Below are 22,817 nucleotides of genomic sequence, written 5' to 3'. Positions count from 1 at the left end.
TCATTGCAGTTTAAATTTACACTATAAGGAACTCCTACCAATAATATGCAAAAAATTTTTAAATGGGCAAGAACTTGAACAAATACTTCAAAAAGAGAATATCTGAACGGCCAATAAACATATGAAAAAATGTTGAACCTCACTAGTCATCAGGGAAATGCAAATTAAAACCACAGTGGAATATACCCACTAGGATGACTAAAATTAGGAAGACTCATCATAACAAAAGTTGGTAGGAATGTGGAACTTTCATACACTGCTAATAGGATAGTAAATTGGTTGAACTAGTTTGGAAACTAGTTTTGCATTATCTACACAAGTTTAATGTGTATGTATACACCTCACGTCCCAGAAATTTTACTCCTAGATGTATCTTCAAACTACATTAAGACATGCATGTGTATACCAGGAGGCATGTACTAGAATGTTTACAGCAATATTATCTACAATTCCTCAAACTGGAATCAACCTAAGTTTTAACAACACTCAAATGGATAAATATATCATAATATAATTCAATCAACAGAACTGAATTATAATAAAATAATAAATAATAATAATATAATAAAAATATAAAATAAAAAATGAATAAACTATAGCTATATTTAATAACATGCATAAACATCACAATTATAATGTCAAGTGAAAGAAGCCAGGCACAAAGAACATAAACTGTTCAAGTCCATAAAGTTAAAAAAGTATGCAAAACTAACTTATGCTATTTGAAAGTGTGCTTACATAGTACAACCATAAAAGAAAAGTACAGAAATGAATATCACAAAGTTCAGGGCAGTGGGTAACTTTGTGGGAGGAGTAAGAGGATCGATATTAGAAAGAGGCTTGAGGGGGCTTCTGAGGTGCTGGGGTTCCATATTTGACCTATGTGGTGGTTATTTGAGGGTTTGTTTTGTGATGAACAGTGAGCTTCACTTTTCTGTGTTTGTCAGATTTTACAATAAAAAAGTTAAAAGCAAGTAGAAAATGTTACCCCTGTGTTTAAAAGAATTCAACAACTTTTGGAATAAATTCAAACTCCTTCCCAGGGCCTGCATTGTCTGACTATGTCTCAGCCATCTCCACCTGTGCCATTCCTCCTTTCATATTCTACATTCCAGCCCCACTGGCCTTCATGGAACTCCTCTACATTCCAATCCCTCGTCAAATCCTTTGTCTCTGTCTTCAAATTAGATCCCAAATCTGCCCACTTCTTACCACCTCTAATGCTACCACTCTGCTCTAAACTAAAAGCAATTTCTCTTTACTTACTGGGGGTGGAGAACAAGATCACTGTGGGGAGAGGTCAAGGAATTGACAGGCTAGGGTGTTGGGAGGGTCATCTTGGTAGACAATGAAATCACTAAGAATTACGACAGGAGTGAGTGTGTGAAGAGAGTGACAGTGGACCAGGAAAGGTGTAACCAAGGAAACAGTAGATGAGCGAAACCAAGAAAGGTAATGGAGTGGCATAGCCTGCATGACAAGCAGTCAAATCTGGGGACTTTGGGAAGCAAGAAGCAGGGAGTGGCTATGGCCTGGAAGCTGCAATAAGGAGGATGCCTTCCCCATTGCAAGCGCAGTGGAACAATTACCCAATTGACTGTAAAATTAAGCAAACTGAGTACAAATCCTACAAAGCATAATCACAGAGAATGGGAGAAGAGACAAGAGCAGCCCCCTAAAATCCCACAAAGCATAATCAAATACAGCTAGGTAGAAAGCTAGCTAGCTAGCTATGGAGTTACCTTTCCTTTGTAATGTTTTGCAAGCAAATTGCTAAGTGTTGTCTTCCCTGAAGACTGAGGTCCAAATATGAATACTTTAAATGGTGGTGCTGGCATAGGTGGAAGCAGATAGGGACGTGGGTTCAATAAAAATGTTTTAAATGCTTCTTCTGATGAGAGACAGTATATCTTACCTAGAAAACTTAAAATATACCATAATCATAAACAACTGAAAAGAGGTATGGGCAAGTTTAAAAACTAAATTCTGAAAACCTTTCTTACCTTACAGAAAAATCTGGCATTCCTTGAAAAATGTTACCTTCTTTTAAAGCCACAGGACACGTACGTCCCCATCTGCTTCTCTGCCATCTGTATCTTGGTGCAATAAGTTTATAGGATGCAAGAGCATGGAACAACTCGTCCTGTTAATAAAAAACACAACATTAAAAATGTGGGCATAAGTTCTGCTAAAGTTCACATTATTATTTCATTTCTTATTTGATAGTGCTTTACTATTTATAAAATATTTTAGAAAGAAAATTTTGGCTTTTTTCCTAATTGCAACCATTCTGCACTTGCCCAAATTTAATAATGCAAATTGTTTTCATTTCTGTTTTAATACCTTGTTTAAATTGTACTGAGCATTTTCTATTGTAGGGTAGAATAAGCATAAGGTAGGTAGAGTGTTTTCTATTATCTGTTTCAGAAAACAGATTCTGAAAAATTCTTATGGAAAAGGTTTGAAACAGTACTGGATTCTTAGTTAATTTATCTAAGTTTTAAAATAGTAAGGTGTTATATGCAGATCTGCATTGACTTAGCTCTTTCATTCTTCTTAAATGTAAAGTCTCCCTCAACAACCCTCTGTTGGTGATCTCCGGAGAAGCTAAGAACTACTCCTCCATAGACTGCAGACTGCTGAGAGGGTCACTGTCCTAGTGCTACCTTGGCAGGGGATGAGGGAACTCGGGGGAGATGGCATGGTGGGCAACTGCCAAGGGGACGGGTCCAGGCTGGCTCCAGCCTTCTGATGGGGATTTCACAGGTGTACTGGCTCCGGAGTTGACTGTGGAGGACAGATGAGAATGGGAGCTCTGGTGTTGCCTGCACCACTGCAACATTAGAAAGCAAAGAGGCAGGCCCATTGTGGGGATGCCGCATAGATGTCCCCATCTGAAGGCTAGAAGGAGCTAAATGGGAAGGAAATTGTCAATGCTCAGAGGAGCTGCATGAGACTGAGAACCTCGTCGGTGGAACACACTGGGCTACCACCCTTCTCCAGAGTCCACAGACAATGATCCAGGGACTGAAACTACCGAGTTAAGTCAGGAGGCAGGCATTCTTTCCTTATTGTCTCTTTCCTGTCCAAACCGGGGGAAAGTGTTTGAATAGCAGACCATGCTCCTCTCTCAACTGAGGCCACGTGTCTAGCAGGGACTGAAGGATGATTAGAAGACAGATTTCAAATGAGTTTGATACTACAGTCTTAAAAATGATCAGGACTGCCTCTGGTTAAACAAGGCAGAGTGGACACATGTATTTGTGTTTGCTGCTTTCCTAACACCTCGGGAAAATGACAGCAGAGGAATGAAAAAAGAAATGAACTCACAAGGACACAGAGAACGGGAGAAGAGACTAGAGCAGCCCCAGCTACACACCTTTGTAAACTAGAAAGCCGGTGGACAAGTGGTAACTGAAATCCAAGAAAAGTGAAAGCTCAGTGCTGTGATGTCAAGCATGGGTGTGGGTGGGGTGAGGACAGCAACAACCAAGTCAAGTCACTGCACAGTCCTAGCGAGGCTCAGAACCTTCAGTACCTCTGCAGGGGAATAGAGAGCAGAAGACAGGAGGATTGGCTGAAAATCTTTAAGAGGAGGTGCTAGTAGCCAGAGCCAATGCCCCATTTCACTCAGCCACCACTCCTCCAGAAGACTTCAATCGGAAAGCTGGAGGCTTATTTTCTGGAAAGACTGAACCAGAGGATCTTGCAAGAATGCATGTGTCCCTCCCACAATCCAGCAATTAAATAGTTAATGCCTGGCCCAGAAAAGGTTCTTTTTCAGCACTACTGCCAGCTTTGTGGTGGTTAGGTGAATGCCCCCTCACAGCATCTGCTAATTGGCCAGGCTCAGTATAAAATGAAAATACAGGGCCCTTGTTCTAAAGTTATCAATGATTTCAAGACTGCAACCGCAGAGCAGTAGATTAATGGTGTACAGGGTCCTGTGTGACTGCACAGGTCACTGGCCTATGAAGCCATCCCTGCCTCTGCAATACAGCTGTTAGATATTTTGAATTTTACCATTAGTTCTAAATACTTCACAAGCATCAATTAATTTAACTTCTATAACACTTATAATAACACTATCTGGTAGGGATTATTATAGCTTTTTCAACAATCAAATAAAGGATAAGGTTAAACGGTCACAGATCTGGTTGGCTGTAGATCTGGAACTCAAATCCCTATGTCGGATTTGAGAAACCAATGCTCTTACTGTCTGCTGTGCTGGGTGCCAGCCTTCCTCCCATCACACACCCCTCCTTCCCGCCTCTCTAACAGCTCATCAGATGTTACAGCTATCACACTCTTACTACAGAGTCTGAGTTCACAATAAAGTCTTTGTGTCTCTCTCATCCCTTCAAACCAAGGTTCTCACCCCTGGCTGGAGAGTAGAATCTACGAGGAGGTTTTTGTTTTTATAATTGTGGTCAAATATATATACCATAAAACTTCCCACTTTAATGATCTTTAAGTGTACAATTCTGTGGCATTACGCACATTTGAAATGGTCTCAACCATCACTACTATTCATTTCCAGAACTTTTTCATTAACCCAATCAGAAATTCTGTACCTATTGAACAATAACTCCCTGCTCCCAGCTTCCCCCTGCCCCTGGCAATCTGTTTTACTTCCTGTCCCTAGGGATTTGCCTATTCTAGTTACCTCATTTAAGTGGAATCATATAGTATCTGTCCTTTTGTGTCTGTTTTGTTTCACTCAGCATAATGTTTTCAAGGTTCTTCCATGTTTTAGTATATATCAGAGTTTCATTCCTTTTTAAGGCTGAATAATACTCCACCATATGAATATACCACATTTTGTTTATCAATTCATGCACTGATGTACATTTTGAGTTGTTTCAACCTCCTGGCTATTGTGCATAAAACTCCTATGAACACTGGTATACAAGTATCTGTTTAAGAGTCCCTGCTTCCAGTTCTTTTGGGTATATATCTAGGAATGTCTAACTGCTGAATTATATAGTAAGTCTGGATTTAACATTCTGAGGAACTACCAAACTCTTTTACTTAGTGGCTGTACCATTTTTCATCACAAGGATTACAATTTCTCCCCATTCTCAACAACATCTGTTATTTTCTGGTTTTTGGAATATCTATCTACCTGTCTTTTCATGTGTTTTATTGGCCATTTATATTCTTTAGAGAAATATCTATTCAAGTCCTTTGTATTAGTTTTCTTAAAATCAGCTGCCTTTAGTTGAAGAGCATCCATCTAAAGTTCTTCAAAATACTCAGGAACTTAAAGATTAATCAATTTTGACTAGCCAGGGTCCTTCATGAAGTGCCCCAAACTTTAAAGTAGGGGTTTTCAAATTTAAGTGAGTATAGGAATCCCCTCTGGATGTCGTAAAAATACATCTCTAGATCCCACCTTCAGACATTCTGGTTCAATCAGTATGGGATATGGGCCTAAGGAATCTATATGTGCAGTGAGCTTCCCAGGTGATTTGGTGCTGATTTGGACTGCCTAAGGAATATGAATAATGACTCCAGTGTACAGTTACAACTTCTGCTCTTTTATGAAAAAGAGGGCAGGCATCCTTGGTCACATGTCCCATGAACTATAACCTTAGACCCATGCTTATGCTTGTAGTAATTTCTAAGGACAAACTTTCTAGCTGGGAAATTCTCCCAGTTGCTGCTGTTGTTGTTTTTAATACTGCTATATATTTTTAAGGATTTCTGTACACAGTATTTCCAGTGGTTGGTTTATAAGATTTTGATGCAAATTGTGACCTTGTAGCATAGGAGACCCACTCCAAAGGCAGCTGGAAATCAGCGTTCTCGACAGAGGTAACAGCCAGCTCTGTCGAGGGCCAGGGGCCCTGCTAGTGGGGGACAGGTGGGGTGGGATCACATAGCTACTTTTCCAGCATTGGGAGGGGGGCATCTGAATTAATCCTTCCTGCTAAGGACCCTCGTTGTTGCTCCCCATCATGCCTTCCCTGAGGTTCTGTTGACGTACAAGCCACCCCCAAAGCACCCTGGTCCCAGACCCCTGGTACCGCCTTTATCCCTGCTCAGAGCTCATTGTGGTGAGAGGGACAGACCAAGCAAATGCCTCTTTACCTTGTAGCCCATCTCCTCGGTCTTCTTCTCCAACATGGCATCTCTTTCTTTGCTCTTGATGACACACTCCCTGTAACCAAAGCTCTCCTCATATTTCAGTTTTTGATGAGAAATTTCCAGCTGCTTCTGATACTGGTTATGCTTTTCGATTTTGGCTTCAAAGTGCGTAGCTCTTTCCAAAAGGGTTCCAGCTCCTTCTCAGTGAATCTGGCTGACCTGGCCAGGTCCCACAGATCCATCACCTGAGGTTCCTTAACCTCTGCCTGGGCGCCGTAGCCCTGGTGGCCGACTCCCTTGGGCGGTCGAAGCCCTGGCTCATGTCCCGCAGCTCGTCCTTCAGCTAGGCGCGTCTGCTCTGCAGCACGTCCTCCTTGACTCGGACCACATTGGCGGGACTGACGACGTTTTCGTGAATTTCTTCGGTCCTGCTCAGATCTCCAGAAGGTTGTTACACTCCTGGACTTTTCCCCTGTGAGGCTGAAACTCTGGCCACAGCTTGTCCAATTCTTCGTTGAACTTCCCGGAGGTCTTCGCCTTCTGCCACAGCTCCTCCAGCCGGGGGTCCTCCAGGCTGTTGTCCTCGGCGCTGAGCAAGTTGCCGCTCACAGCCCCGTGCGTCCTTTCTCCAGTCTAGACCGTACTAGGCCCGGGTGACAGAGGCTACGGATAAGTTCTGCTTTCTCTCTGTCTTCATCGAAGCCTTTAGCCTTCAGTTTCTTCCACTTGGATTCGTGTCTTTATTTTGTATCTTCAGATCAGCCTGGAGCTCGGACAGTTTCCACGCGAGAAAGATTACGCCCCTGGGCCATCTCCCACAGCTGGCTGGGCTCCTCCACTCGGAACTACCCGGTTCCCGCTTCGAGGGCGGCGGGCTGGTGGGGGCTGGGGGAGCGGGCGGGACTCGTCCTTCTCTCGCGAGGACTTGCCGCCATGACCCCGCGCGGGTCACCGCCCGAGAAGCTGCGGTGACGGGAGCTTGCGCAGCCCGGCCCGCGCCCTCCGCGATGCCGCCTTCGTCCTACCCTTCTTCGGACGCTGAGACCCCGGGAACAGTGGGACGGAAAAGCCCCCAGGTTTCACAGATATTTAAAAATTTCCCTTTCATTTCCTTTCCAGTGATGGCATAGAAGAGGCTAAGTACGCAGGCTCTCTGTGCACCAGGCCCCCGCCTTTCCTCCTCTTCAGCACCTGTTAGTGTTACACATTCCAGCTATGTTCACCCATTAAAGGCTAGGGATTACACAGTACAGAATAACAAAATGACCTCTTTCTTTAAAGATTATTGTACTTGAATTATGATATCTGTTTATGCTTCTGGCATTAGTCCCCCCCCCCCCCCTTTCTATAGGTGAAACTAAACTTCCCAGAATAGATCAGATCCTCCAGTTTTAAGTCCTTTTGTCCCTTTTATCACTTGGCAACTATAATTTGATCATCATCATATCCACAGTACCAGGACGAGGAACACAGTAATAATTTTTTTTTAATTTGTAATTTTAATTTAATTTTTTTATTTGATGGAATAATTGAGAGGATGAATGAGTACTTAAAAGAGTTGAGGTAAAGTTTTTATGCCTTAGCTGTCTTTGGTGCTGCAAAATTTTTAAACTGAACTTGGGTTTCTTTATTTCTCATTATTCCTGTGGTTGATTGTTCTGATTTTATTGTCTTTCTTTGCTTCAAAACTTTTGTTGTGTTTAGTGTCTACGAGAATATGTGCCAATATTAAAGCTTCCTGAAAATCAAATCCATTTTTATAAAAGTTATCCTGAGATGCTTTTAAACCTTGAAAGGATACAAATTAAGGTCACAACATACAGTGAAATGGTAGACTTTCAAACAATTAAAAATAACTTACATTTTCCATTGTGTCATTAATTTCTTCCTCTGCACTCTGAAGTTTAGTTAACACAGCTGCTCTTTGTAGGTTCAGATATTTAAGTTGGTCCATAACTGTCTAAATTTAAAGAACAAATCTTTAAATACATTGGCATTTGAACATCTCAAATATTCAGAAAAAGTCATGAGCTTATGAGCTGGAATACTTCCTTGCTGTTCCTGGTTTCTGATAGTTTTCTGGCAATTTTTGGTGTTCCTTGGCTTGTAGGTGCATCGCTTCAATCTTTGCCTCTGTTGTGACATAGCCATTTCTCCCTGTGTTCATGAGTCTCTCGTAAGGATACCAGCCATATTGGATTAGGGCCCATGCTAATTCATGACGGCCTTATATTAACTTGATTACATTTGAAAAGATCCTATTTTCCAAATAAGGTCACACTTAGATATTGAAGTTTAGCTCCTGAACGTATCTTTTTGAAGGACACAGTTCAACCTGTAAGAGCCTTCCCTTTGGTCCCCAAATATTCATGCCTGTAGAGGTCTAGCTTTATGGGACATCTTCAGTCAGAGGGGAGACAGCCATGTAAAGACAGAGGCAGATATTGGAGTTATCCTGCCACAAGCCAGAGGGTGCCTGGTGCTACCAGAAGCTGGAAGAGACAAGATGGGTCCTCCCTTAGAGGCTTTGGAGGTTGTGAGGCTCTGCCAACATGTTGATATTAGACTTCTAGCCTCCAGAACTATAAGAGAGTAAATTTTAGCTATATTTCAGTTGTTTTTAAGCTACTTAGTTTGTGGTCCTTTGTTATGACAGCACTAAGAAACTAATTCAGACACTATGTGGAAGAATATGTAACACAGAATCAGAAATGAGAAATGGTAAGATAGACAAAGTCCTGATGGTATATTGCAGTCTATGGTAGATTGTGTTATTTGCTCACAATTCATCCTTTCTTCCCTTCCCTTGTTAATTCCCTAGTTTATGTGGGAATCCCTATCTCATTAGTATTGAGCTTTTCCATGTAACTTGTTCTGGCTCTTGGAATGTGGGCAGAAGTGCCAGGGTACCAATGTCAGCTGGGACCTTAACAGGCTTGGCAAGTTTCAACCAAGCTTGTTAGAGCTTCTGCCCTCGATTTTGAGGAAAGTGTCCCAGGCTTTAAAAAGTGTTCAAATTCTGGATATATTTTGAAGTCTGCTGTGTATGCTCATGGGTTGGACGTGGGATGTGAGAAAAAGACAAGAGCAGCTGGAAGGATGGATGTGACATTTACTGAGAGGAAAGAACTGTGAGAGGAGTGTATCTGGGGCAGGCTGGTGGTGATGGCGGATCAGGAGTTTAATCTTGCACATTTAAATCCGAGATGACTATTAGACATCCAATTGGATATATTTAGTAGCAGTTGATTATACAAGTGTGAAAGTCAGGGGAAAGGTTTGAGATGGTAATATGAATGTAAGAGTTGCCAGCATTTAGAAGGTATTTAAAGCTATGGGACTGCATGAAGTCTCCTAAGAAATGAGGGTAGACAGAGAAGAGAGCACAAGGAGTGAGCTCTGGGATCCTCCAACTCTGTAGAGATTAGAGATGCAAAGTGTAGGAGTAGAAGGGGCTATAGCAGTAGTGTGGGGTCCCAGAAGCCAAGGGAAGAATGGAGCTGGAAGGAAGATGTGATGAGCTGGGTCAAATATTGCTTTTAGGTGAGTTAGATGAAGACTGAACAGTGACCATGGGCTTTGGTCAGGAGATCAGGGGTGATCTTAGCAAGCGCATATTCTAAGTGAGGAGCTTCTTCCTAATTTGGCTCCACCACCAGTGTTATTATTATGTGGCCACCAACCACATCAGACTGAAAATCTGGGCATTGCTTTTCTCTCTCCCTGTACTCCTACATTGTCACTCACCACATCCTGTCATGTAAACTTCTTAAATCACTCCCAAGTTTGTCTTCTGTCCATTCCCACAGTTACTACCATGGGTTAGGCCACTATCTCTTACTTGATCTACTGCAAAAGTCAGAACTAGTCTTCCTCCCACCAGTCTGGTTCTCCTCAGCTTTCCCTTTGCACTGCAGTCTGAGTGATCTTTCTTAAATAGAAATAGGAGCATTTTCACTCTCTGGCTTAAAACCTTTCACTGGCTGCCCTCTCTCTCATGATGAGGTCTAAACTCTTTAAGATGGCTTACAAGGTCTTTCTTGATGCAACCTCTGCTTATTTGTAAAGTTTTGGCACTATCCCACCCCTCCTACCCCATCCCCCCTAAAAAACTCATCATTTTACAGTCTTACATTCAGTTCCTAGAACTTACTATGCTCTTTCTTGTCCCTGGGGCTTCATGCAGACTTCCCTCAGCCTGGAGCACTGTCCCACCTCTCTCCCCTCTCCCAGCCTTCACGTCTAATTCTTACTCATCCTTGGACTTGCAGTCTAGAAGTAATTTCAGACATACAGCTTTCCTCTCCAGACTAGGTTCTGCCCTTCTGCCATGAGCTCCTATAGTACCTTGACCTTCCCAGATTTAAACACAAATGGCCCTTTAAATATTTATTTCCCCCCAATATATTGGATACTGCATGAGGGGAGGGACTGGTGGACTCATCTGACCCCTTCCCTTCTGTATCCCTAGAGCTTACCATAATGCCACACACCTATTAGGTGTTAAAGAAATAGGTAATGTATTTTTGTATTATTTTATATTGTACTGTATATTTTTGCATTTAAAAATTTTTATAATGCAGATTATTTTGTATTATTTTTGTATTTTGTACTTTTGTTCTTTCTGGTTATTTTAAAACAATGAGTATATATAACTCTTAAAATCAGAATGAAGATATTTTCCAAAAAATCCCAAGTTTGTAGATACAGAAAGCAAATAAGTGGCTGCCAGAAGTTGGGGGTGGGCAAAATGGGTGAAGGAAGTCAAAAGGTATACATTTTCAGTTACAAAATAAATAAGTCATGCATATGTAGTGTGCAGCATTGTGACTATAGTTAATAGTACACTATTGCCAATTTAAAAGTTGCTAAGATAGTACATCTGAAAAGTTCTTATCACAAGAAAAAAAATTCTATAACTATGTATGGTGACAGATGTTAACTTAGACTTATTGTGATGATCATTTCACAATATATACAAATATCGAATCATTATATTATATCCCTGAAAGTAATATAATGTTGTTTGTCAGTTACACCGCAATTAAAAAAAAGAATGAAGGTATTTTCATTTTGGGGGAAAAAAACCCCATACCGTCTCTTTCTTACATTCTAAGTAGGAAGTTATCACATGAGACATATTTAAATGATGCATTTAGTATTGTTATCATAAGTAGAATTACTATTATTTTAGCCAAAAATCATGCATTAATTTTTCAAATTCACACATTAAAAAAAACCTTTCCAAAATATTTTTTGTTTTTTTATGATTATAAACAACTTGAACAAAAATCTTTATATCTCCATATATTTCTTTAGAGTAAATTAGTAGAAGTTGGGGTTCTTTGGATATACTATAGACATTTAAAAAAACTTTTGTATGTCCTATTATCTTCCAGGAAGATTGTGCTTCTGTATGCTCCTACCAAAGGGTATAAGAGCATTTCCCAAATGCTTTCCACAATCCTGGGTATTGAATAAATTTGTTTAAAAAAATGCTGCTTTAGTCTTTATGCTGTTTGCATTTCTTTGATTAATAATTTGATTACAGAATTTTAAAAAATATTTATCACACATTTTGTCTAAATTACCTGCTCATGCCCTTTGCCTGTTTTTTCTATTGAGATATTTGCTTTTTTCTGAGATAACAGAAGTTTTTTTAATATTTAAATAGTAAAAGATATTCAAGATTTGTTTATAAACATGGAAACTATTTCCCCTCATTGTCATTTGTTTTTTTTCATAGTGAAAATAATATCATATTTCCAAATAGTCATATATTCTTTTTTTTGAAAGCTTTATTGAGTTATAATGCATATACCATAATTTACTCATTTAAAGTGTACAATTAAATGGTTTTTAATATATTCAGAGTTGCAACCATCACCACAATTAATCTTAGAACATTTTCATCACCCTAAAAAGAAACCTTTTACCCATTAGTAGTCACTCCACATTTATCCCAGAATCTCCCATTGTGGTAAAGCCTACCACCCAACCCCTGCCATTAAGGAACCATAATCTATTTTTTGTCTTTATAGATTTGCCTATTTTGGACATTTCATGTAAATGTAATCCTATGTTATGTGATCTTTTGTGATTTTTCTTTCACTTAGCCTGTGTTCAAGTTTCATCCATATTGGCAGGGAGGGTATAACTCAGTGGTAGAGCACATGCTTAGCATGCACAAGGTCCTGGGTTCAATCCTCAGTGCCTCTACTAAAAAAAAAATAGATTCATCCATGTTGTAGCATACGTCAATACTTCATTCCTTTTTATTGCTAAATAATATTCCATTGTATGAATATACCACATTTTATGTATCCATTCGTCAGTTGATGGACATTTGGGTTGTTTCTGCCTTTTGGCTTGTTTCTGCCTTTTGGCTTTTGTGAATAGTGCTGCTATGAATATTCACATACACATTTTCACTTGAACGTTTATTTTCAATTCTTTGGGGTATATACTTAGGAGTTGAATTGCTAAGTCATGTGGTAGATCCATGTTTAACCTTTTGAGGAACTGCCAAACTGTTTTCTAAAGTGGCCAGACCATTTTGCAATCCAACCGACAATATATGACGGTTCCAACTTTTCCATATCCTCACCAACACTTGTTACTTATTGTCTGTTTTTGTTTTTAATTTTAGCCATCTTAGTGGATACGAACTGTATCTCATTATGGCTTTGGTTTGCATTTCCCTATGACTCATGTTAAGCATCATATCATGTGTTGATTGGCTGCTATCTGCTTTTACTTTTCTTCAAGGCACTTTGTCACATGGAGATTTTAAATTCGAATGTAATTCTGATTTAAATATGGACAGATGACTAAATACCACATCAAAACTTTGTGTCAAAATGAATTTTTTAAAAAATAAGTGGTATAAAAATGTAAATTTCTTTCTGATGTTTATTAAGTACAATCTAGTCAATACTTTTTTGATTTTCCAAACTGTGGCGTATTCTTTCTGAGCATTGCACTCACCCTGAAGAGCTCCTCTGGGGGCTTATTTCCATCTAGCTCAATGAGATACTGAGAATTGTGTTCAGCCATTATTTCCTGCAGATAACAGAAGAAAAACCTCATCATTCAGGATCATTGGCAAAACTGAATGTAAGATCAGAATCTTAATATACCATGAAGGAATCTCTAAAGCTAAATTATTTGCTTTATGCCTCATGTAATGGATGTTATTTTCAGTGCTCAGGAGAGCTTTTTACAAAAGCTTAGTCTTCTTACCATGAATTTTACTCTCTTCCTGTTTTTTCTGTTTTTCTCTACACTGAAATCTTAGAATCGTCCCCAGTAGAAAGTGTTTGGGGGCCTCTGTCTCTCTGCATATATTCATAGAATAGTTTCTGCCAAACTGCTAGTTGAAAAATGGTATTAATTCATTTCAGTTTTTATCCCCCTGGCTGTGGGTGATGTTCAGCATCCAGATATCCATCTCTGTGAACTGCCTAACCATAATCTCTGTGCAATTTTCCGTTAGACTCCTTCTTTTCCTTAACATTCATAGAAAGTCTTAACCAACCATTATGGATTGCAAATATTTTACCTTGCTATGATTTATCTTTTCACGTCATTTATGGTATCTTCTGCAATATAAAATTTTTATGATGAAATCTGTTCTCATTGTTTTTAGATTTCCTTTCTTGCTTAAATTAGGTTTTCTCTATCTCAAAGTTATGTTAATATTCTTGTAAATTTTTTTCCACTTTTTTTTTTAACTATTAAAATCTAAAATCCACTGGATTTTATTTTTGTACATTGGCAAGGTTGAACTCTATCTGAGCCTTGTGTTCCCAGAAAGGAGGGATGGTGGGAGATAAGACCCACCTCCACCCTTCCTCAAGGACTCAGATAAGATCCATTTCCATCTTTTTCCATGATTCCCATAAGACTCGAGGATTTACCTGCCTTGTTTACCTGCCTCCATAAAGCCCCAGCCCCCCTTCCTTTTCTTTGAGGAAGTCCTCATTAATGAGCATTCTCCCTGTTGAAATAGTCTGAACAAAATCATCTCCTTAATTGTCTGGTGCATTTTGTTTTTCATAGTATTGTGCGAGGTTGGGTTCTAAGTGTTTTTCTTCTAGGCAGAAGGAACATTATGCCAGCATTATTAATTTAACCATAAATAACCATGTTCTGAACAATGATACATTATGCTTTTCTGCATTTCAGATTCTTTCCTTAAGCTAGATTCTTAAGAGTGGATTTACTAGGTCTAAGGGTATGAACACTCATAAGGCTAAAGATAAATATACCTGGTCAGATCAGGAAGGAGTCAAGCTAGGATTTGAAGACAGGGGAGAATGAGGACTTGGCCTTGGTTACTCCTGAAGCAGGATATAAACCAGAAAATAATGCAGTTTAGTTTGCTTCCACCTGCTTTCCTCATGTCTTTTGGAGGAACATTGAATTTTGGTGGTCTTGGCCTCCCAAGTGAACTGACATCTCAGCCAGGTCAGAGGAAACTAGAATTGTTGCTGGCTCTTGCCTTTTAAGGGTCTCTCTCCCCTCCCTCCACATATACCAGTACCTGGAATTACCATATAAAGCAGTTATTTTACTGTTTAGCAAGTGTTACCTAGGCCTAAAGTTTAGGTTCTTGGCTTTGAAATTCTTGCTCTGCTGGCACTAGGACAATCAATTTTTGTCTATGCTTTGCTACAGAGCCTAGAGGTTTTCCACTTCTGGGCTTTTTTGGACAAGCTATTTAAAAACCACCCTACTAATTTATATTCCTTTCAGCAGGATATGAGAGTGTTTGCTTTACCATAGATACTTGCTGGAATTAAGAATTCTTATTCCTTGTTCATCGTTTAAAATTTGGTCATGGAAATATTTATTTATTTAGATTAACATTTCTTTATTATCAGTGAAGCTAAACATTTTTACAGGCTTGTTACTCTTTTGTCTTTCATTTTTGTGAATTGTCTTGTCTGTTTATATTTATTGCCCATTTATCCTCAGGAGGGTGAGACCTTATGGGCTTAAAAAAATCATTTCTATGACCTCTTAATATATCAAAGCTTTAAATCCTTTCTCATACTTGATATGGATATTTTTCTAGTTTGTTGTCTTTTAATTTGGGTGAGGTTTAAAAAAAAATTATTTCCAGAAGTTTTACATGTAATGAAATTGAAGCTGTCATTTTTTTCCCTTGTGATCTCATCAGTTGTTCAGCTGAACATCTGTTAAGTATTTATCACTCGCCAGACTATGGGCACAGCACTGGGCATTGGTGATGCTAGGATGTAAGACCTTGTCCCTATCCTTGAAGAGACCATCTCTGCTTCCCACTCCAACACCCTGCCCATGAGTGTTTTCTAATTTTCTGAATCTGATTTTAATTATGCTTTATTTCATACCCAACGCCAGTCACTTAAGGAATATGCAGAATATTTTTGTTGAAGGAGAAAGAACATTATAGATAGACATGTAAATTACCCTTAAGAAGCTATGTTTAAAGGCCAGGGATAGAAGAGGAAGAAGGGAGGAATCAAAGTCATACCTAAGAAAAGAAAAATACTAAATTACTATGCTGTATACCTGAAACTAACACAATATTGTAAACCAACTACAGTTAAAAAAAGAAAACATCTAATTTAGTTCTCATGGGAGGGGGGTAGACAATGGGAATGAAAATGATCTACTCATCTCTAAAAATATATAAACATTATAAAGTATCATGAAATAAATTCTTCTAGTTTCTCTATCAAACAGGAAGAGGCAACTTCTTTGTCTTTGTAGTTCTATCACTCATTATGGTATCTGGCCAAATACTAGACAATAAATATTTGCTGAATAAATCTCCAACACAAATTGGGCAGAGTCTGCCCTAGATTTTGACCACAAAAATATGCTTTTCAATAATCATAATTTTAGTAAGCATACTTTAAAAATGCTAATCATTTTAATTAAAACTTTCCTATTACAATGTATAATGGCCTTAGCATGTTTACATATAATCAACTTTGAATGGGATAGCCAGAGAAACCAGTTTGGGATAGCTCTTCTTTAGATTGCAATTTAACTAAATTAACAATTCCTTTGAGAATAAAAGATGCACCTTAAGTGCATATTTGTTTTGATAAAACCATAAATTATGGATTGAAAATGTTTTTACAAAATAGTCTCTTAATATGGGCTTTCTAACCTCCAACCACAGATAAATTCCCCTAGTGACTTCTGAAAAATGCAATTCATTTATCACTTTTCAGCAACGTTGCTGCTTTGTAAGAGTGAAATAATATTGGTCTGTGAAACAGCTTTTGGGATGAAGCCTTATTTTGACAGCATTCTACCAAGCTCAAGAGGAGGAGAATTGGACAGATAATACATGAGGTGAAGAAATGTGAAGGCTGTTTAGCTAGGGATAAAACAAAATTGACATTCCCATTTTTCAGCATACATCTTGTTCTTACTTCTAAAGGATGCAGAATGATATCCTTATAAAGTTTAACAGTGTGCTCGATATTTTCCAGATAATCCTCAGGCCTTTGAACTAGATGTTGAAGAATTTCAGCCACCATCTGCATTTCAGCAATAAATGCCTAAATGGAAAGAGATGTTAAATGTCTTTATGTTAATGATTACTTCATTTACAAGTCAGACCCCTCCCTCCCTATACTTAGATGCCATTTTGGGGTGAGAAGCAGGGAGAAGGGAAGATGAGAAACTGAGGATTTTTATTTTAGAAAGATTGAACACCCCGGAGGGGTCTTTATCAGATGGAATAAAGCTTTAAATTGACTTGGATACTTGTTAATTTCTTTTTGCTCCCCAGTAAGTAGGGAAGAACAACCAGATTTTTAGAGACAGAATAAAGAAATTAGATTTTCTCTGAATACCTAAGCTTGTAGCTCATTGATTCATTCACTTAGTAATGATTGATTAAGTGCCTACTCTGTGCCAGACACTGTTCTAGGAACTTGAGATACAACAAAGAACAAAACTAAGACCCTTGGGCTCTTAGAGCTCACATCCCAGTTGGGGAAGACGAAGCATAACTAAGTAGACAAATAGATACATCACAGTTAAGGCGGTGGTAGTAAGAGCTAGGAAGAAAGATGAGGCAGGGGAGAGGAGATAGAGAGTGATGGGAGAAGGTGGTCACAAAAGGGTTCTCTGAAGAAGTGACATTGAGTAGAGACACAGATTTCTGAAGAAAGAACATTTCAAGGCAGAGGGAATAGTATGTGCAGTTCTCAGCCCAAGACCTGCTAGGCATTCAATATCATATTATCCTACTATTGTCATCACAGTTATTATCTTAATTATTAATCATTTCTAGTTTTTATCAATATACAGGCATCCATATTTTATACAATTTGAATTGTATTATTATATAAGCCATTTCATAACCTGTTTGAAATGTTTTAAAATACTATTTTCAAGGTCAAATAATACATTAACAGCCCTAAATATACAATTGTTTATTTTTCTGTATTTTTTCTTTTTTGCAGGGGAGGTAATTAGGTTTATCTCTTTCTTCATCCCCCCAATTGCTTAATCATTATTCTGTAGTTGGACAAGAATGTTTCACAATTCTAAATAATGCTTCACTGAATAGCTTTGTAGATAAGTCTTTATATTGCTAACATTTTCCCTTAGAGTAGTTCCTAAAAGTAGAATCACTGGACCAAAGATTGCACATTTCAAAGTGGCTTAATATATGGTATCTTTTCCAAAAGACACTGATGCTCTTTTCTCTCTAGCAGAGGGCTTTGGTAGCACACTCCTGCATTCAGTCAGTATATAACTTCTTATTAAGCACCTACTATATGCCAAGCCTGTTACAGGCACAGGGGATACAGTCCTTGCTGCATACAGCTTCCATTCTTTGGATAGACAGATAATAAGCAAGTAAACAAATAAGATAATTTCAGAAAGTAAGTACTGTGAGAGAAATAAAGCAGGGTAAAAGGTTAGACTTGTGTTGTCCAGTGTGGTACTAGCTACAGGTACAGGTACTAGCATACTAGAAGTGTGGTAAGTGTGAATCCAATGTGTTGCAAGTGTCAGATACACACCAGATTTCAAAAACTTAGCATGGAAAAGGAACGTACTGCTTTTAGAATTTTTCTGTTGATTTTATGTTGAAATAAAATTTTGGATATATGGTATTATATAAAATATATTATTAAAGATGACTTTCACCTGTTTCTTTTTACTTTTTAAAAAAGTGGCTATGAACATATTTAAAGTCATGTAAGGCAGGAGTTTGTTTCTGGTTTAGAGAGTCGCTTGCTGGCTGGTCTCTGAAGATGTCATCTGTAGGGTAGGGTGGAGTGATGAGTAGAAGCAGGCGCATGAAGAAGCTCTAGAGAAGCATGTGGTAGGCAGAGGGATTAGGAAACAGCCAGAGCAAAGGCTGGAGGTGCTACTGAGTTCAGCACAGTTGAAGCCTAGCAGGAAAGCCAGCGCAGCTGGAATCCAGTGAGCAGACTGGGAGATGAGACCAGAGAGGCTGGGTCCATGGTTTTGTAAACCATGTGAGGGTGTTTGGATTTTCATCAACAGGTAATAGAAAGTCACGGACAGTCAAATTTTTGTTTTGAATGGAATGGAGTGGGAAGGGAAGGGTTGAGGAAAGTGGAAGCCAAGAGAACATTATTAAAGTTATTTCAGCAGTTCAGGGAGATTGCTCTCATTTGTGTGTACAGAAGGTGAGCATGTTCACTTGATTATTAGCCCTCAACCCAACTGGGTGGCAGGCTTGTCTGTCTGACTTATGACCATGGCTATTCCGCTAGGCAGAGATCACAGGAAACCAGGCCCCTGGGGCAGAATCCAATCTGAAGACATAATTTGCTTATCTTTCCCGCTTATCTTTGGATAAGCTGCCAACTACTTTTATTTTAAAACACTGATTTTGGCTTCTCTGGAAAATCCAGACTACCTGATAAAAATAGGCTAGCATTTCCACGTGGCAAAAGTGGGCTGGGCTGGAGCCGAGAGGCAGCTGTCCCCTAAAGAAGGACACATACTCTCCAGCTGTCCAATGGAACATTCTTCAGCAAAGGAAACGTTCTGTGTCTGTGCTTGTCAGTTTGGAAGACACAGCAATATTTAGTCACTGAGCACTTGAAATGATGCTTGTGCTACTAAGGAACTTAATTTTAAATTTTATATAGTTAGAATTAATTGAAATCTATATAGGGCTAGTGACTACCATATTGGATGGTGCAGTCCTAGCCTACCCTGGTCCTCACTCTTTCCAATTAATGTCTGGTGGACATCACAGTTTGACATAACTGTGACCTCTGTAACTGAGTTGTGACCCCTCAATCTCACTATTTTTGATTTGTAATGGTATTCTTTATTCATGCTAAAATGACATACTTCTATTCCTATTTGCTATGAGGTTTGCCCTTTTAAAAATATCTGGAACAGATGCTGGGCATTGTCTAATGCCTTAATTGCACAGGGAAGATTGTTTTGTTTTTAAATGGGCTTTCTTATATTAACAGGTTTTTTAAATTGAGATATAATTGACATGTAACATTACATTAATTTCAGGTGTACAATATAATGATTCAATACAGCTGACCTTTGAGCAATGTGAGTTTGAACTGTGCAGGTCCACTCACAGGAGGACATTTTTCAATAGTAAATACTACAGTACTACATGATCTGCCATTGGTAGGATAAAAAAACATGGATATGGAGGACTGACAGTAAAGTTAACTTGTATTTTCAACTGCATGGAGGGTCAGTGCCCCAACCCTGGAGTTGTTCAAGGGTCAGCTGTATTTGTATATATTGTGAAGTGATCACAATAAGTCTAGTTAACATCCATCATCATACAGTTACAATTTTTTTTCTTATGATGAGAACTTTTAAGATCTACTCTTAAATGAGAGAACAGATGTCAAAAATTCATTTAACTCATTAGTGAGGGAACTAGCAGGATGATAAAGCTGAAGTATATATAATCACTGAAATAAGATTGCAAACTTAATAATAAGATTAAACAAGGCTGCTTAATATCCTACAGGGCAGTAAAAATGTAGCCTTTGGGTCTCATCTTGTCTACTAGGCAAATGATTTGCATTGTAGCCATCTATAAAATTAACATCTGACTTCACAGAGTCTAGGCCTAATAGAAATACTATTTCTTTATAATAATTTATAAATTATAGCAATTATTTAATTTCTGTGTTTCATGAGAGCAAAGACTGCTCCCACCTCAGGGGACCAAATCCAGCCCATCACCCGTTAACAGATTTCTTAATATCAAATTTCCTCACTAAGTCATGGTAGAAGATTCTTTCAAGGCCCTATTGCATTATGCTTACTAGCACTGACTTTAGTCTAGCTTGCATCGTGCTTGACACTTTGTAGGTGACCAGTAACTCTGTTGCTGTGAAATGAAGCAGATTAGCAGTCAGTGTATGGAGGGACTTCTATACCGACAAGAAGATTAAACTTGATGACCTCCAGATGATGATCTAATAGTTCTTAAAAATATGAAATATTTTTGTATTTCCTCCAGACTAAATAAAAATTTAAAGAAAATATAATTTTCTCTAGTATCTGCTATTTTCTATCAATCATGTTATCCTTTTAATTATAGTAAATTTAAAAAATGTATTATCCAGAACGGGATATTACCTCTTCTTCTTGCTCTTCTTCCTCTTCCCCGTCCTCTTCTCCTTTTCCTTCCTTTTGGGCATCTTTCTTCTTTTTCCTACGTTTCTCAATGACTTCAGGATCCCACTGATCACTTGTGTATATGTATCCTGTAGTATCATGCTGCCTTTGCCCAGAAATTCTTTGGCATAAATCATAGTCAGGGCACTAAGGAACATTAGCGATCACTTAAAACATTTTGAATATGCCTTTACCTCCTATTCATATATTATGCAATACATAAACCTCAAAATTCCTTAAGGCCCTGAGCAAATGCAATACTGTAAATTGCATTTTGAATTAGATTTCATGTTCATTAGAAACATGCCAAGAGAGGCACAAGATACCACTTTTATGCTATGACAACATGTTTCTTTGCTCAAAAATAATATACATGAGAAAGTATCAGAAGCTCTAAGATTAAAAAAAGGATTAGAAGAAGAGTAGAAAGAGCTATAGGATTGAAAATTAGTTTAGTCAGCAAAGGTACACAGGAGGACTCTGTCAGATTAGTTTGAAAAGGCTGGGAATGGACAAAAATGGAGGAATATCCACATTTTTCAAACAAAAAGTGAGGTATTTATAGTATTTACTATTATTTACAACTTTATGAGTGAAGAATTTCATAAAATAGCGTCGTGGATGGGACATTATCTATTCTACTCTAACCTTTTTGTTTTGTAAAAGAGAAAACTGAGTCTGGGTAGTAAAAAAGGCCAAAACCAAAGTCTACAAGTAATTTTCTTGTTTCAAGTGCTTCCACATGTTTAATATTTTACTCAATTCTTAAACTAACCCAGTAAAAGAGCTAATCCAATATTATGATTAAAACCATTTTGCAGATCAGAGAAGGACTTCTCTGGCAGGTTAAGGATCTGGTCTCAGATCACAATGTCATGAGGGGAAACTACCACTCAGAATCAGGCCTTCTGAGCCATAGCCCCAACTCTGTCACACATTATTAATGGTAAACTAAGGTTTTGAGCTATAATCCTGCTTTTAAAACTCTGGACGACACTCTCTGGTAGTGGTTCTCAGACATTAGGGTGTAATTGTATACAGAGAGCCATTAGTAAAGATGTCTGCTTCCCCAGTGATTTATTAAGTCTGGAGTGAAGCTCAGACATTTAACAAGCATCCTTGGTAATTCTGATTCTGACAGTTCATGGGGCACAATTTTGAGAAACAAGGATGCAAGGAACTTTATTTTATTTGGGGGGCTAATTAGCTTAATTAATTAATTTGAATGGAAGTACTGCGGACTGAACCCATGACTTCGAGCATGCTACGCATGCACTCTACCACTGAGCTATACCCTCCCCTGCCCCCCAGAAGCAAGAAACTCTAGCACTTTTCATGCTCATTTTCCAATTTCTTCAGACCACCTCTAGATGGAGATAGGATGGGTATTTACTGAGGCAATATTTTGGGCTTCTTTCTTCTTTTTCTTAAGAAAAGGCTTTTCTACAAGAAAGCCTAGTCAAGCTGTCTAATTTTTCATGAAAAAGATTTCAACCCATTCTGGTAATTTATTTAAAAAAATGTGTATTTGCATGCATTTGTATGTTTTGGCAACGAAGAATACCCACCTTGTGGGTTCTTGACAAAGACTGTTACCTTCAGCTGTCTCCTGCTTTCACTTGTAAAAAGTGATTAATTAATCTGAGGGTGAATCTGGGGGCTGTGCCTCAGAGCATTGGTTCTCAAACTTCAGTGAGCATCAGAGTCACCTGCAGGGCTTTTCAACACAGACAACTGGACACCACCCCCAGAGTTTCTGTAGTTCTGGGGTGGGCCCTGAGAATCTGCATTTCTAACAAGCTTCTTAAGTGCTGCTAATGCAGTTGGCCCTAGGACCAAACTCTTGAGAACCCCTGCTATACTAGATCACTGGCCCTTAACTTTTTTGGTTTTTTTGGTTTGTTTTGGGAGTACAGACTCCTTCAGAAAATGATGAAAGCCATAGGCTTTTGCTTCAGAAAAATGCCCATACACATAAAATTTGCATTTAATTTTAGGAGGTTCACAGATGCTTAAGGATTCATGGATCCCAAGCCAGGAACATCTGCTTTAGAAATCCCAGA

At 38.6% G+C, this 22,817-nt stretch overlaps 1 protein-coding gene and 1 pseudogene across 1 annotated transcript in view; both read right to left on the bottom strand.

The window, feature by feature from the left end:
- Positions 1–22,817, bottom strand: part of AK9 (adenylate kinase 9) — a 97,006-nt gene that overhangs the window by 62,135 nt on the left and 12,054 nt on the right. Inside the window, exons 6-11 of the mRNA XM_064486789.1 lie at positions 20,716–20,901; positions 16,524–16,652; positions 13,078–13,152; positions 7,952–8,050; positions 2,004–2,143; positions 1,743–1,923 (exon numbers count right to left, since the gene is read on the bottom strand). Of these exons, the coding sequence (XP_064342859.1) occupies positions 1,743–1,923; positions 2,004–2,143; positions 7,952–8,050; positions 13,078–13,152; positions 16,524–16,652; positions 20,716–20,901 (810 nt within the window). The remainder of the gene's footprint in view (positions 1–1,742; positions 1,924–2,003; positions 2,144–7,951; positions 8,051–13,077; positions 13,153–16,523; positions 16,653–20,715; positions 20,902–22,817) is intronic.
- Positions 6,046–7,728, bottom strand: LOC116154496 (alpha-2-macroglobulin receptor-associated protein-like; annotated as a pseudogene).

Source organism: Camelus dromedarius, chromosome 6 (genome assembly GCF_036321535.1).
Source record: "Camelus dromedarius isolate mCamDro1 chromosome 6, mCamDro1.pat, whole genome shotgun sequence".
In the NCBI taxonomy this organism is placed as follows: Eukaryota; Metazoa; Chordata; class Mammalia; order Artiodactyla; family Camelidae; genus Camelus; species Camelus dromedarius.
The sequence above is the reverse complement of the archived record's forward strand: the minus strand, read 5'-3'. Positions and strand labels throughout refer to the sequence as shown.